Here is a 17,070-nt window from a genome sequence, read left to right on the forward strand (position 1 = left end):
CTCTCTCTCTCTCTCTCTCTGTCTCCACAAACACAGAGACAGAAACATGTTTGATGATGATTTGCTATTTAGGCTGTCAGCTCTATTCCCTCCTCCCCCTCAGTCTGCAAGTCTGGGAGTCCCCTGAAAGTGGACAGACACACTTGCATAAACACAAGCAAACACATATGAGCGTCCACGCGCGCGCACACACACACACACACACAGACACACATTAACAACATGTGTACAGCACCAGGGGAAATCCCCTGTAGCTGGGGACTGTGTGCTGTGGCCCTTCGCATTGGAGCATCCGCTGAGGGAAGAGTGTGTGGGGGGTTGGCCTAAATGTCAAAGGTAAAAGGTGCTGAAGAATAGAAGTGGAAACATGCAATAGACCCACTCACACTGGCTGATCTCACAGTAGAGGAGGGGGAACCCCAGTCTTTCTTCCAAACGCAACACAGACAAAAAATATCACATCTAATGTTTCCTTCCACAGGATTGATGCTGTTTCACGCATGGTAAAAAGCGGTGTGGAAGACGCGCAAGTGTGAACAATCTAGCATTTCTAACTTGTATTTATTTATTTGTAGCACGTGTTCATTTTAGTTTAAATGTCTGGCTGGCAAAAAACAAAAAAAAAGAAAAAAAGAAAGGGCCGTGACACATTTTTGAAATGTCATACATTTTCACTTTCACAGTGTATTTTAAAAAACAGTATGACCACATATCAGGGCTGAGGCCAGCAGCTTGGAAATGACTAAGCTGTGAAGTCCAAACGCCCGAACAAAACCCCAACCAGCTTAGAAATGTTAAGTAGCCACAAAAAGTTGATATCTGTGTTAATTTAACTGGTCAGTTTCGCTGTTATGTCATTGTTTATCTTTAACAAAGAACATCAAATATATTGTTTTAAATCTAATCACAATATTCAGACAAATAAGGCTTTTTGGAGGGCAGGGTGAAACTCGTGGCTACTGCATCCTAAATTTTTTAATGTAAGAAATTGAGTGTGTAAATATTTTAATTTTTTTTAGATGAAGAAGAGATGGTAAACAGTCATTTTCCTGAAGCAATAAAATGTGACCGATGGGGGAAATAAACACTACCGTCAGCGGGAGTATTATTTTAGAAACATGTCACTGATTCGCTGTCAGAACAGGCATCACGGGGTAGTGATGAGGAACAGTATGTTCTGCGGCTGCTGATTGTGGTCGGAAACTATTCGCGGACGTACTGGGAGCTGTTTATAAACAACGCCTCTGTCCGAAGCGGCAGCGAGTTGTTGTCTGAACGTTTAAGTTTTTCTTTACAGTATGGAGGCTCGCAGTAGTCATTAGCGAGTGTAAATGACTTTGTCGAGTTGTGTTTTTACTGGTAAGTGTCGATGTGCGCCCTGTGAGTTTATGTTTTCAGCAGCGGGCTGATAGATCTCTGTATCCGGGTGAAGTTACTGAATTAGCTAGTAACTCCGTCTGGGAAGTTTTCTGCCGTTCACAAAGCTCTTGACGTCCTCAGCAGTTAGCTAGTGACACTAATTAATTTAGCGTTACCTGCTGGGCCAGTCTGCTGTCATTAGCCAAACTGAGTGATTTCACTTTCTGTTCAGGGACAGTTCGTGCGACGTGGCCTCGAAATGTGGACTGAAGGGAACAGTAGAAGGCGTCATCAAACCGTTTACGTCACTCCGAAGTTAATTGCCATTAACGCTGGAACAAACAAAACAACAAGTAAAATAACCTGGTGTTTTTATTGGTATGAACTGCTAGTAAGAGTTATATTGCTGTGCAAAAGTTTTGAGCCACTTGTATGTGGGCCTCTGGGGAGAAAATCCAGGACTGACTGTTCCATTGTGCTTTTTCTATCCAGGTATGCTTTTAGAGAATCTGACAGTGTATTTGGGATTAATGTCATTGCTGAAAAATGAATAACCTATGGCTTTCTTAGTTGTTGTTTTTTTTTAAGATATCCCAAGCCCCAAACCATGACAGAGCCTCCATGATTGTCTCCCTTGAAATTGGTATTCATGACCACTATTTTTATTTATTTATTTTTTTTAATTTGGTTTTTGTGTAATTTGGCACGCCTCAGCCTTTTCACCATATTTCTATTCCGTATGAAAGGCTTCTTGACAGCCACCCTTCCACTGAGACCATTTCTAATGAGGCTTCAGTGAACAGTTGGTGACTCAACTAAAAGACCAAATTCATTTATTTCTTTATCAGGTTACACTGCTCACCATGCCGAAATATTCCAAGTTTTTACCTAATAGCTGTTTGGAACCACCATGTTGGTGCGAACACACTATTTTATGCCTGTCAAACTGTGTGAACTTTGGATTTTTTTCATGGATTCGACTAAGGCTGTGCGATATGATCAAAATCTCATATCCCGATATATGAATTCTGTCGTCCTGATAACGATATAAATCACACAAATGTAACATTTTCTGTAGATTCTGTGAATTTCGGGCAGCTCGACTTGCGGGAAGTGTTTCCAGCTGCTCGTCATGTAGCTGGAGTCGAGTGTTTTAAACGATACATTTTTAGACATAAGTTGTAACGTAAAAACATAAGTTCTTTGTGAGTATATATTACACGGCGTGCTGCGGGAAAAGCCTGTTCTAACGTTTGAGTCTAAGGTTTGTTTTTTAGCACCTGGCGGCCCTTTTTTTTACTTCTCATCCGTAAATAATCTGCTTTTTCACGTGATTCAGTTTATTTTGAAAAGTCTCAACAGGATCTTGAGCTTTATTGTGAAAGGTTTATGTGGAACATAAACAAGCGGACACGCGAAGGTGTTACCGTCGTTGTTGCTAACCACAACACATAAATATAAGAGAAAGAGAGAACTTTAAGAAATTAATATAGCCACTACAGTGACCATCAAAACGATGAAAAAAATATTGCCGTAAACAGTTTATTTTGCGACACCACGAAACAAACGATAGCATAAAATGAAACAGACATTTTTATATCGTCATCCGATATATCGTTATATGAACAGCCCTAGATTCCACTAAAACAAGAACAAATTGTGTATTTTTGGGCCAGGCTGCCATTAAAAATGTTTAACCAATTTTAAAATGTATAATTTAAAATTGGTTATTTGCTAAGTTGTCTGTTTTCTGAAGGCATGTCATTGGTTCATCACTTGATTTAAGTGCCTTTTATATGCTTGAATTATACATATATCAGTTTTATTATAAACATCTACAGTACAGTGTGAATACAAAGCTGCAAGCTAGTTATCCTCACCAAAGCCCAAATACATGTCTTCAAATGATAGTTTAAACATTAAGATACACTATCGTCTTGCTGCATGAACCAATTTGGGCCAGACTTTATCTGTCAGACAGATGGCCTCACATTTGAATCTAGAATACTTTGATACACAGAGGGGAATGGCTTGTACATGTCTGTTTTCCTAAACATATGCAAAACGTTAATGACTTAAGCTTAACTATTTGGTGTACAACAGTTTGGCCTGTTTTTTTTTTTGTTTTGTTTTGTTTTTTAAAAAAGGATAGTTAAATATGATTTTCTGTCACACCCCAGTGTAAGTAATGGTCTGATCATGGCCACCCTTGTGCAAACTGTCTGGTTATGCCGCCGGACGCTGGCCTTTTGAGGTGACAGTTTTTTCAGACTTACATGTGCCGCTGAGTTTATTAATTTCGTATATTAAAATACTCTGCTGGTATTTACAGTATCTGTGGGCGCAGCGAGATAAAGCTGAGCAGGTGCCTTGTCAAAGTTACGCAGTAGTGTTGGCTGTGGGCAGTCAGCGGGACACATGGCAGAGGAAGGCAACAAGCTGACACTGAGGCGCCTGGAGGCACCGATCCACAAGTTCATTAAAGTGGCTCTGCCCACAGACCTGGAGAGACTGCAGAAACACCATAACAACATACTGAAGGTGACAGCTAAAATCTGGCTGCACACAGGATGACAACCTCACTTTCAAACTCTTACTTCCAGCCTTCAGATAAATAACTCCTAGTTTCTTTCACAGTACCAGCATACCCAGCAATGGGATCGCCTTCATCAGGAGCATATTAATGCCAGCAGAACTGTTCAGGTATGAAGTGATAACCTGTGAAGTAAATAGAAAAAGCAGAGGCGTGTTTGTGTGTATGTGTTTGTTTAGTGAATGTGACGATTGTTTAGAGGATGACGTGACTCACTGCCTATTGAAATTCCTGAGCAAGCATGACTCTGCGTATTATATTTTTTGTCTCCAAAATGTGCACCCCATGACCTCTTAAATATCGGATGTTGATGTTTCTGATTTTTGCCTGTCATGTTGTTCCAGTTTAAAGATCGAAGTAAAGAAAGAGTAAAAGGGCAGCAACTGGTGTCTTTATCCAGTGTTTAAACCGGCAGTGTTTGTTGTGACGTCTGAATGAAGGAGAAATGTGTCAGTCATCGTTACCAAGCCGGTTTGAAATGATCTGTGACTCAAACAGATGCCTTTTGAAGCGTGCCAGTATAATAAAATGAATACTGATTTGTGTGGAATAAGAGTCACTGAGCAACAGAAAAACAGCAGCTTCGCAGAGACAAGTACTCAACATAAGGTCCAGCTACTTTCAGACACACCTTTTGCTCTTCCTCAGCAGATAGGGTTGATGGAGTATTGTTATAACTCTGCTGGGCGGGCTGGCTGGCAGGCAGGCAACACAGACACCCAAGTTTGTGAACGTGATTAGGGGTGGGCGATAGAAACGATATAAATTTGGCCAACGATAGAGATTTTGACTATATCGCGATAGCGCATGTTGATGATGTCATGCGCCTGTTTTGCTCAAAAGCATCGCAGCGGCTACAACCATTATCATCTGCAAAATATGCTGACAGTCATAGCAAAGAGATGAAGGACTTTTGAAATATTGGGGAAGCCAAAAACCGCGCTTCCTCCACTTCCGGAACATTGATTTATTAATGACTTTTATCGAGTGGAAAAAAGTTGCCGTTCATCCTCCATCTTCACTGTGCTAATGTTATGCTAACATAGCTGTGTCGCTAGCAATCACGTAGCACAACATTATATACCAGGTAGTCCAACTTCAGTAACCCTGCAAACGCCACTGCTGTTTAGTTTTCTCTCTTCATTTATGTCGGAAGTGGTAGCAAAGCCGTACGTTTTAATTAGTTTCAAAAATCTCTCAGTCAGAACATGGTATGTCATGTTTAGGTGGAAACTAGCGAGCTAACTTCCTGCTAACTTCTAACTCCATTAAATTTAATAACTTCTATTTTCATGGATGCCTGGATGTTAAACTTAATTGTTACACCTGGTAAAGCAGCAACGCTGATGGTTTTATTAAAGATTAAAGAATTTAGACCGTTTTTTACTCTGTGTTCGTTTGACTTTGGGACCTGGAGGGACGGAGTTTTGGACCCAGATTACTCCGCGAAGCTCCTCACTACGGCAGCCGTAATGCTCTGACAATCCATCAAGCAGTGCAGCTTACCAAAGTTGTACTAAAACATTTTTTCTGCACGCAGAAATCGGTTCGATGTCAGTAAGCACAACCAGAATTCATACTATAAGGCACACTCGATTTTTGAGAAAATTAAAGGATTTTAAGTGTGCCTTATAGTATGGAAAATACCTTATACAGAAGAAAATAATATATCGTGATATATCGTTACCGCACATGCTTGAAATTATATCGCGATATGGATTTTAGGCCATACCGCCCAGCCCTAAACGTGATAACTCGAGAGCAAAGCAATGTAGGACTTTTAAATTGATACCGTAGGTAAATCTCAGATGACTTTGAATCTGGGTGACCTTGGTCTAAAGGTTGGAGGTGAAAGGTCAGGTTTTCTGAAAATCTTGTGAATGCAATACCTTGAGAACAAGGGGACGTGGTGTTTTGGAATTTATACCTTCAGTGTATCTACTAGAAGGCTGAGGGGTACCACTGGCCACCGCCAGTATTTTTTTAAATTTATTTATTGTTTTACAATTGTGATGGAGGTGTTTTGACAGTGAAGTATCCAACAGCAGAAACCACTTTTGAGACTGAAGCTACAGTCTTCTTCTCTATGTCACCAGCTACCCTGCATGATGTTGATGACAAGAAAATTGCCTCCTGTTGAGCAAATCAATAGCAACGAAATCTGTTCAGCTGGAATTAACAGCAAGTGTACATATACACAAATGCGTACTTTTGGAAACAGCGTTATATATATATAAATTTACTAAATCAGGACAAGAAAAGAGCTGCTGCTAAACCTAGAATCCATCTTTCTTGTGTTGTGTCCGCGTGTGTGTGAACTTGTTCACATAGTGAGTGTGAAATGCCTCAGGGGATGTTGTTGCCTAGAAGCCACCATGTCTCTGAAGGTGAAATAACTCCAAACAGGCACACATCTATCCTCTCACCATTACTCGGCGAACCCTCAGGGGTGCACAGAGTGCTTTCCCATGTCTTCATGGTGTAAATCCAGAGTAGGAGTTTGTCTGCCCTGCTTTAGATGTTTGTCTGTGTGCTTAATGTTCAAACATAGGAAAATAGGTTGGTTTATGTCATTCAGAGTGCCTATTTTAATCATTGGCACTGCATGCTTATGTTGATTTATTTTATCTGTTTGGAAAAAAGCCTGTTTTCCCACCCATCACCATAACATACTCTCCAGCTAGCCTAGCACCAAGCTAACTCCCAAGAGAAGATTGCAGACAGACCTCAGTAGCCCCACTTTTGCCACACGAGCTACTGCAAACACTTTAACATAGGAGAGCAGAGTCTGTACAATTTTAATTTGCGGTGTTTGTGTTTGAACTACATACAGTCACAGTTAATTTGCAGACTAAAATCCACATGACCTTAGTGTGTTTTTTCCTTCTCATATGCATATTCATGTCATGTAATTAGCAGAAACAAAACAAAAAAACAACAAAAAACCTGTGAACCCAGGTCATGCTGCTGCCTGGAGGGATGATTGCTGCGATGTTCCTCAGCCTCATATCTAAAGCTTGCACCACACTTCTTTTCTATTCTGCTAGGAAAAAAACAATATGGGTGCAACAATGTATTGAAATACATGAAAGCGTACATAGAAATACAGAATCTGAGGCATATCAGAGTTTGTACAGTTCTAACAAGCTTGAACGTTAATGCTTTGTATGACAACCTTTATTCTTCAACATAGCCTGAACTCTCTTAGCCAGATTTCTTCTCATTCAAAGCTCTTCTTTGGGTGTTGTCTGCCTTTTCTTCCATTCTCTGTCAAGGTGATCCCACACTGCTCCAATAAGGTTGAGGTGCGGGTTCTGGGGAGGCCAGTCCATGACTGATAGCAATGCGATGTTTGTTTTTCTATCCACTTAAATTAACAGACAACTTAGTTAATTTATGTGTAAACACAACACTAGGTAATCTCTTGAGTTTGGGGCCTTGCTATGCTTGAATTACTCGGTGGTCAGTGCTAAGTGGTGTAAGAAACAAACATTTAATTCAGTTTTATTTATATAGCGCCAAATCACAACTACAGTTGCCTCAAAGTGCTTTTTATTGCAAGGTAGACCCTACAATAATACATAAAGTGAAAAACCCAAAAAGCATATGACCCCCCTATGAGCAAGCACTTTGGTGACAGTGGGAAGGAAATACTCCCTTTTAACAGGAAGAAACCTCCAGCAGAACCAGGCTCAGGGAGGGGCGGGCGACTGGTTGGGATGAGGGAGGAAGACGGGATAAAGGACATGCTGTGGAAGAGAGCCAGAGATTAATAACAAATATGATTCAATGCAGAGAGGTCTATTAACACACTGTGAGTGGTAATCAGTGATAATCGACAGGTACAAGAACACGACTGAAACGGAGTAAAATCCACCAGTGTCCAAAGACAACCTTTGAATGACCTTCAGAAAGTCTGGTGAACTATTGTTCAAGATGACTTTAGAAAATAACAGGACAGTCTGACTGCTTGGAAGTAAAATATGACTGCTCAAAACCTTTGCATAACACTCTAGTTCACATCATTTTGGCAATACAACACACTCAATATGTGTGTTGTATTGCCAAAGAAGTTCATTTAGGAAATTTCTAAATGGGCTAAATGAACAAGAACTTATGTTTTCTCTTGAATTCAACTGATGTTATGTGTCAAGTAAAAATCATTTTGTTTCCTATTGTGTGAACTTTTTATAAGTATTTGGGCAGAATTGGTTTCAGTGATGGAATATATGATTGTTTTAGCTGTGAGTTGAATATAGTGAACTGTAAGGCATCTGCTCAAAGCACCAAAGGAAAAAAAAATTTAAGAATCTCATCAGAAGCATGTTTCTTCACAGAAATTATTGAATTCAATTCACTTTTAATTATATAATGTCAACTCACAACAACAGTTGCTTCAAGGCGCTTTATATTGTAAGGTAAAGACCCTACGATAATACAGAGAACTAACATATGACCCCCTATGAGCAAGTGCTGTGGCGACATGGCTCAGGCAGGGGTAGCCAGCTGTTGCCACTGGTTCGGGATAAGGGGAGGGGGACAGGACAAAAGTAACCATAGTGGTGTGTAAACGCATAATGAGTGAAAAATGTGTGTCAACAAGAAACATTCATCATGGGAAGCCCCCATCATCAGGAGAGGATTCAGGGTCACATGATCCAGCCCTAACTATATGCTGTATCATCATCTGTATGTATCATCTTAAAAGTAGAGAGTTTGTCTGTCTCCCAAATCCAAACTGGAAGCTGGTTTCACAGAAGAGGGGCCTGAAAACTGAAGGCTCTGCCCTTCAGGAACCACAAGTAAACCTGCAGTCTGAGAGCAAAGTGCTCTTTTTGGGTGATATAAATCATGACCTGGTTGCTCAGAAAACTTAACATTGTGACCAAGAACCATTTTAATTGTTACTGAACTACACCCTGCAGACGTATCACAGTGCATCTACTAATGATGACGTGCTTGTGCTCTTGACAGGGTGACAGGATTTAATGTAAACGTTAAGGACTCCCCATTGGCTGAGCTATAATGTCAGGTAGCTGTGAGCTTCCTTTAGCTGGCGGATGTAGACAGCAGAAAGAAAGTAGTTCCTACATGAAACCGCTTAAAACAGGAGTGTGTATATTCTATTTATTTTTTTAAATGTCACCTGATCATGTTTTGTGCTTTGAACACAGAGTGAATGCCATCTAGTTCCATTAAATGAGGGAAGAAAGAAATTTCTCTCATCCAAACAGTCTTTATAACTGGAGAGTCTGCATGCCAGAGGGAAAATGTATGTTTGATATTGAGATGATTTAAGATGTTACTATTTCCATACAGATTGGAGATTTTGGATTTGTTATGCCACGTCTGCCTCGTCACATTTTCTATTTTTTTTTTTTTTTCTTGCATGTTTTTGTTTTGGCAGTGACGGCTGTATTTAACCACAGGTTTGCTTGTCCTTCTGGCCGTCCAAGTGTCCCTTCTCCCTGACATTCATACCACTCACTGTCATTCAAACTGAAAAATGTTCTCTTCTTCTGCGCCTCTGCAGCAGCTGAGAGCCAACATGAGAGAGATGGAGAAGCTGTGCACTCGGGTCCGTGCTGAAGACGCCGACGCTCTGGAAGCGCTCATCAAGCCGGTCAGAGACAGGGCGTCAGCCGCCGCACAGGACTTCCTCCATTTGCACTCTAACCCCGAGCCTCAGCCCGCTCCAGCGTCACCACCTGCCACTCATTCATCCAGCTGTGCATCCAGTAGCTGCCACACTGATGACAATGCGGGCGACGTACCAGGATTTGGCAGGCAAAGCCAGGTCCAGCTTCCAGAAATCCCTCCTGATCAGAGAGCAGCTGAGTCCTGGGATAACCTGGAAGAGGTATGCACATCTGGAACAAGCTTTAGTCTGCCAGTCATAGTCAGATATGTTCTAATTGTTAGGTAAGCTGTATGTATGTATCATGTCCTTGGGATTATTCACAAATGTCGAGCTTTAAGCCTGTGTGTTGATTTTAAATAAAAAATCATTTGTCCGTTATGGTGGGGTGTTATTATCCTAAAAGTTTTGACTTATTTCTTTACTGTGATCTCATGGCAAACACAGAAGTCGATTTATTGTTTCAGGCATGCAATTCTTTTTCTTTTTCTTTTTTAGGCTTAATAGGATAATAGCAAACCAACAAATCTATGCCTTACATATGTTGCTGTATCCACAGTCGCTGCTATTGACTGGGTGGTGTTCTGTGGTCCTTTTTAGTGTGCTGATAGAGAAGCATAGGATGAGGGGTTTCTCGTATGCATGAACTCTCACCTGGAAAAAGACTTTAAAAGCAACACAGCAGGCGTTTTTTTTCACAGGCGACATGTCATAGTTATCAGCATGGTACGAGAACCCTGAAACTCACACAGCTAAATTCAAATTCATGATTTATTTCACATGTATGCCATGATATCTGTTCCTGCAGACACATTTAGATCTATAGCACATCCTAATTAGTCCCTCTCGTTAATGCAGTTATGAATCCCATTCACTGACAGTCTGGACACTTTGTAGCTGTAGATTTGTACGATAAGCACCTCAAACAAATCAATACAGCATTTTAATTTATTTTTTCTTCCCCTTTCAGGATCTGAAGGAGCTGAGCGGTTTGGTGACAGAGTTTTCTATCCTCGTCCATGTGAGTACAAACGCTCGGCTCTGCATTTCTTTGTCTACATGTGTGCACAGCCACCCCTGTGAACAAAAACAATGTGACAGAGGTCTGTGCACCTCCAGGAGGTGGGTGGTGTGTATTTGACCTGTGTGTGTGTGTGTCTCTGTGTGCGTGCTCGCTTGCGTTGCTTGGTGTAAGGCCCCACTGAGACAAGCTTACACAGAGCAGCTCTGGAGTAGTGCTGGGGCCCCAGAGGCCCTTCAGCGGAGGAGAGATTCAGAAGTAGATGAGTGAGAGTGAAGCAGGGAGAAAGGTGGGGGTGGGGGGCAGGTTTTCACAGGGGGAGGAAAGAGGAGGGGAAACAAGGGATACATCGGAGCAGGTGGAGAACAGACGGCTCAGATTATCACTCTTATCCTCAGGGATGGAGGGAGGCTGAGTGAAGGAGAGATTAACAGTGAAGAGGAGGGCGAGTAAAGATGTAGCTAGGCTGAAAAAACACAAAGAGGCACGGGGAGGGGGTGTGGCAGAAAGAGCATAGACATGTTGTGGTGTCTCAAGGGTGAAAGAAGCCGTTAGGGGAGTAATATTCCAGCACTCAGCCACAGTGGAAATACTGAGTGAGTGTGTGGTTGTGTCTGTACATGCGTCATGTTTGTGTCTGTTCCGATGTTGGGGCGCCTTCAGGCTTATCTGTATGTTTCTGTGACTGTACTGAGGCAGAAACACAGCATTAAATTAATTCCCATTACAGTATTATAATATTAGAGCTGTCTGATTGTTTTGGAATTACTGGTGCTAAATGTTATAAACTAACAGCTACGAGGATCTTTTAAACATTCACCAAAACTCATGAACACAGTCAGAACATGGTTAACGTCAAATAAATGTTCTAGTCAAGATTCTTTCTTTTGTGAGTGCTGTTATTATATCTGGTTATATTAGGATATTTTTCTTTTAAAACAAAAGTGAACAGTGGGTCATGATCACTTTTAATGGGAGAGTTGCATTAACAGTTTTGGGCTTTGGCACTTTTGGTGGAGCTAAAAAAGGAGCTAAAGCTTTTTTTCCCCCACTTTTTTCTGACATTTTACTGGTTAAATTATTAGTAAAAGCCAAATCTGCAATTTTTGATTAATCAGAGTAATTATAATAATTGGTTGTTGCCGCTCATTTTATCCCAATTCTCTGTGCCACTGCAGCTTTTAAGATGGAAAGAAGAATGGTGCAGAAAATGAAAATGTGAAAAATCTAACACACGATCTCTAAGTCTAGGGTTACGGGTTTAAAATCTCCGAAACCATCACAAAATTACAGGAAGCTTTCACGTGTGTATTCATAAGAGAAGTAGATTTTTAGTTTGCGAGAACGAAAGAAAGAAAGAAACTGTTTTGAGGAAGAAAAATGCTCCGGTTGTTATTTGGTCACTGTGTCCATCCAACCCTCACATGGAGAGAGACAGCTGCCACTCTGAATATTTCATGAGATATACACAATGCCACACACACACACACACACACACACACACACACACACGCCGTATGACCCCCACCCTCACTGAAATCTCCCTTGAATATACCTGCAGCCTCCAAACACACCCCTCTGTTGTTAACTTGTCCTGCGAAGCAGAATTTGGATGGGTAAAAAAATATCTACACAACAATTGTGCTTACACGTGTGTGTGTGTGTGTGTGTGTGTGTGTGTGTGTGTGTGTGTGTGTGTGTGTGTGCGCGCGTGCGTGTGTGTGTGTGTGTGTGTAAGTGAATCTGCTTGCTAGCATATGAGTGTGTGTTAATACGTGTTGTGTGTGTCTAACCCCTGCGCATCAGTCCCAGCAGGAGAAGATTGACAGCATAGAGGACAACGTCAACACAGCCGCTGCCAACGTGGAGGAGGGGACCAAGAGCCTGGGGAAGGTGTGTATTAATGTGTGTGTGCTGATAATCTGATGTGTGTGCGTGTGTGTGGTGTTTGGGAGATGGGGAGATCGATGGCACTTTGCCTCCCAGCCATTCCACAGCGTTTGTCCCTATTGATCTGTTCGAATACGGAGGAAAGCTGCAATTAAGGAAATAGAGAGAGGAGAGGGATGGAGAGAGGCGGGATAAGAGGGGCGACAAGAGACAAGAAGAGAAGTGTGTTTGTATGTTTGCACGTGTGTGTGTGTGTGTAGAATTGAGAAGAGGTTTAAATGATTGTTTAATAGTTTTCCAGGAGCAGCACTGCCTTTAGCTTAGCACGCCCTTACACTGCTCTGCGCTGAGTGTAAGTCAGCAGACGACTCAGTGCCCTTCACACGTATTACACACTTGAAATGTCGAAAGGTTTGTGTGTAATACCCAGAATGAATCACCTGTTTTTGTCAAATAGCACGCGCACGGCAGCGCACGATGAAAATAAAAAATCGTGCTTTTCGGTACAGATTTTCCTGACTTTACGTTTAGTTTGAGAAATCTAAGAAGCCATCCATGTTTGTCTTTGTTTTGAGCTCACTGTGGAGTAATTGGACTGTAATTACAAACACTCAGAGATGGTGATGACACACAGTCACACCTGTAAATGCTTACATAACTAAAGAAAAGCAGCCCTCTGTCATCTGCTTTCCTCTTTTGCTTCCTTTAGGACTATCTGCTTGCTTTGAGTTTTCTGCCAGCACCAAAATACAGTCAGGGTAAATTTCTTTTTTTGAGATCATGACATTGAAAAAATGTATGGTATCAGCCTCTCTAGCACAGCTAACACTACTCAGTAATCTGCAGAGTAGTTGAGCTTAAATAAAGGGTCAGAACAATATTGACAGGCATCTTGTTTTCATAATTTTATCATTTTTCAGTTAGCTAATGAGTCTGTGTATTAAATGTTTTAAAAATATATGAAAATTGTTATTAAATTACCCAGACCAGGCTGATTGTACTGCTAAAACAGTACAATCAGGGATATTCGATTAGCAGCAAAAGCATTTTTTAGAAGAAATCAGGCAAAATGTATTATTTTATTAAGATTTTCTACCTTAAAGTGGACTTTAAATTGTGAATCAACCAAGTAAAAAACAAACAAAAACATCTTTGTAAATTATTTGAGCTCTGCATCAGGGTCTGTGCATACAGACTGTGCTGTTAACAGTCAGGACACACTGACCTTTAAACTTTTTTCAATAAAGCATTCTTTTTAAGCAGTTTCTTTAAATTTAAATTGACCCAAATAAACAAAACGAAAGCTGACCTCTCTGTAAGGTCACGGGTAGATGGAGTGGGCCGCACATTAGAGGAGGTTGTGGAGAGATAAGGCGGATGCGAAGGACGTTAGATGTTTTAACGCGTTTGAAAGCTTGTAATCTGTCATCAGGTCAAACGGCATTACACACAGACACAGACTCATAGTCACACACGACACCCACGTTTCCTCCACCCTCCACAACCTGCACCCAGAGTCCTTTTAACTCGGCTCAGATGAAATTAACATTCCCTCAACTGCCACAGGGGTGGGGACAAGCGATGCCAGCTTTTGAACTAGATTAATTTAATGGTGAAGTGTTAATCAAGTGAGTGTCCGTGTGTGCGCGCGCGTGAGGATGGTCAGGGAATCAGTCATTAATTGCCATCAGCAAAGAGCACCTTCCACTCTGATGATAACAGCTGTAATAACACACACAGCCCACATCTCTCTGATTTTTTTTCCTAAATGGAGATAATGAAAACGCTTTGATGCAGCCATGGAAGTGACGGTTTACATTTACACATGCGAGGCTGTTTGTGTATTTATTTTCTAATTTCTCCCTTCTTCTGTGAGTTGATGTGTGATCATGAAAGACGCATCCAAACTCTATCGCTGTCTTGAAGCCACAAAGTACTAATGCCACCAAAGGTGTGTCTGTGTGTGTGTGTGTGTGCAGCGGTGTTAAATTAAACTAGAACATATCTCTTTTTCCTGTCTCTCCAGGCAGTTGGCTACAAGTTGGCGGTGTTGCCGGTTGCCGGGGCGCTGCTGGGCGGTGTATTAGGAGGCCCACTTGGCCTGCTAGCTGGCTTTAAAGCTGCAGGGGTGGCTGCCGCACTGGGAGGCGGCGCCCTGGGGTTTGCTGGTGGCAACCTTGTCCAGAAACACCGCCGAGCCAAAGTGGATCTACAGATGAAACAGCTGACGGCGACGCCATCACCACCACCATCAGATGAACCAGAGGCGAGGAAGGACAAATGACCCATCAGCACCTGGTGTTCCACTGACCTATCACTGACGGTCCTGTATTGACTGACCAATGAACACCTCTGGTGTTGTTGAGCTTCAGAGAGACTGAATGCCGGGTGCTCGCCTTAAACATCGCTGTTACCGAGCACTGTGTAAAACAATTATGTAATGACAGCCTTAATTAAGAGTCACACGCTGATGTTCCAGGGTGAATGGTGTTTCTGTGGGGATGTTCGTTTTATACACCACTGATTTTATGTTCTGAACACAGCACCAGTTATTTATACTTCAGGGTTTGTTTTTTTTGTTTGTGCTTTTTGATTATTGAGCACAACTCTCTACTAAAAACAATGTTCAGCACTTAAATCAAATTACTTTAAGACGGTTTTGTCAGACCCTACCAATAATGTGAGCACATGTTGCTTAGGCTCATTTCCAGGGTGTTCAGGTTTACCGATGGCTATGCCTCAGTTGTTTGATGCAGATAGTAATGTGAACAGCTTTGTGTAAATTTAAGTGATACTTGGTTTTTATAAATTATATTGATGCACAAAAAGTGCTACTGTCCATATATTATCCTGCTGCTGCCAAATAAAACATTTCTTTTTAACACTGGCTCTTCACTGGATAAACAGAATGAACCACAGAAATGACAAAGCTGTAGACAACATCCTGTAAAATGGTTTTTAATTTACTTTTTTTTTTTTTAAACTCTTCTTCTCCTCTGAGATGACAGGTTAAGAAATGGCATCACACTCCCCCCTGTTGGTCTGTATGTGGGCTGATATGTCATTATGCAGGTATCTGTTGGCCTCTGTGGGAAGGGCAGGATGCGCAGTACAAACTTAGCAATGGGTCCCCGTATTCAAGAGCTCCAACTGTGGATTCTCAAGGATCTAGTACCAAAAACTTGTAGACGTATAAAGACAAAAACAATTTTAAGAGAACTCAATTTTAAGTGACAGACTAAATTTCCACCGTTCATCATGTGGGTTTTCCCCTCATGTTTTGGCCTTTTTACTTTAGCATTGGGAAAGTCTCTTCTCCCCCAGCACGATGACACATTTATCAGATAACAGCAAAAAAAAAAAAAAAAAAAACAACAATCATGTTAAAGTACAGTATTTCAAAAAAGTTTCTTTACTTTTGACTCCCAGGAACAGAACTCCAAGGTGTCACTGCCACAACAATCCCAATGAAAAGTACCCAGCCTGCCCTTTGACCTTTAGATTTCACCATATGTCTGTGGATTTAAAAGATTTCTAACAAAAGGATCCTGGCTAGAAATGTTCTGACAGCAGGATGTTTCTCAGCATCTTCAGATGCTTTAGAGGGTGGAGTGGACAGATCTGCCAAGCATTTGTATCCTTCATGACTTCATTCTGATTCAGAAGCAGTTCCAGCTTCTTGCGGATTGCTGCCTCAGGTCTGGACACTACAGCTTCCCACACCCTTTTTTTTTTGGGTTGATCAAATTACAAAAGAAAATGTCACGTTCCTGTTAATTTTCCTTTGTGTTGTTTTTTCTTCCTCTAAAAGAAATAACATAGCTGAAGGGTTTTCTGTAAAGTATTTCTCTTTGCGGCATGCATTTGACCTTCTGTAAGATCACACGGCTGCTGCAGAGAGGGCCTCCATGCAGCATGATGCCGCCACCACCAGGCTTCATGGAGAGGGATGATGGTGCGTTTCTGGTGCCGATTTGTGCTACGTTTATACAAAACATTAAATCTGGTATGACATACTTTTGATTGGTGGTAGAGGGAGGGAAAGAAAAACCTAACTACATCCACTGCGGCACAATACGGTAAGAAAAAATAAAATGTAAGAAGACCCCAGGGATATTTTCTAAGCACAGTAAGGGACATTATAATCAATAACCGTGGTACCACTCGTACCAGGGAGAGAAGGGGTGCATCTCAATAGGCTGGAGTAGCTCAGTCTCTTTATCTTCAAGCCATGATTTAAAGTTATGCTACCCCTACCAAATATTCTTCTATTTTGTGTGTGTGTGTGTAGAAGATATGGAGATAAAGCTACTTCAAACAGGCATACAGTTATAACTTGTGCTATACAAATGAGTTACACTTGAGTTGGTCATATTGAGATGCAGCCATGAGGTCAGTGAGACTAAACGAGTATCTCCTATCAGACAGGCTGAACTGGACTACCCACAGATAAGAACCGCACAACCGGAGTGAGTGAGGGATCTGTTCTGTTTTTCTTTTCGTTTTTTCCCTCAAAAAAACAAAACAAAACAAAAAAAAACACAAGATAAAATAAAAATGCAGGGTGAT

General features: G+C 41.4%; 1 protein-coding gene across 4 annotated transcripts; it reads left to right on the top strand.

Annotated features, from left to right (window-relative positions):
• The first annotated feature begins 1,182 nt into the window (after positions 1-1,182).
• stx17 (syntaxin 17) lies at positions 1,183-15,879 on the top strand. 4 transcript variants are annotated; one of them, XM_085178726.1, is made up of 7 exons: positions 1,183-1,851; positions 3,692-3,900; positions 3,997-4,062; positions 9,486-9,812; positions 10,561-10,611; positions 12,418-12,504; positions 14,528-15,879. In XM_085178726.1, the coding sequence occupies exons 2-7, from the start codon at positions 3,778-3,780 to the stop codon at positions 14,783-14,785; spliced, it is 912 nt and encodes a 303-aa protein (XP_085034852.1). In that variant the 5' UTR covers positions 1,183-1,851; positions 3,692-3,777; the 3' UTR covers positions 14,786-15,879. The 4 variants fall into 4 exon arrangements, with proteins under 4 accessions (XP_085034852.1, XP_085034854.1, XP_085034853.1 ...); XM_085178728.1 differs by having other exon boundaries at positions 1,183-1,737; XM_085178727.1 differs by having other exon boundaries at positions 1,183-1,712.
• Positions 15,880-17,070: the final 1,191 nt, after the last annotated feature.

The sequence above is a fragment of the Neolamprologus multifasciatus genome, chromosome 11 (genome assembly GCF_963576455.1).
Source record: "Neolamprologus multifasciatus chromosome 11, fNeoMul1.2, whole genome shotgun sequence".
Taxonomy (NCBI): Eukaryota; Metazoa; Chordata; class Actinopteri; order Cichliformes; family Cichlidae; genus Neolamprologus; species Neolamprologus multifasciatus.

Coding starts and splice junctions, on each gene's coding strand:
- stx17 (XM_085178726.1), top strand. CDS start 3,778: ATGGCAGAGGAAGGCAACAAGCTGACACTGAGGCGCCTGGAGGCACCG. Junction 9,813..10,560: donor CCTGGGATAACCTGGAAGAG/GTATGCACATCT, acceptor TTCCCCTTTCAG/GATCTGAAGGAGCTGAGCGG. Junction 12,505..14,527: donor GGACCAAGAGCCTGGGGAAG/GTGTGTATTAAT, acceptor CTGTCTCTCCAG/GCAGTTGGCTACAAGTTGGC.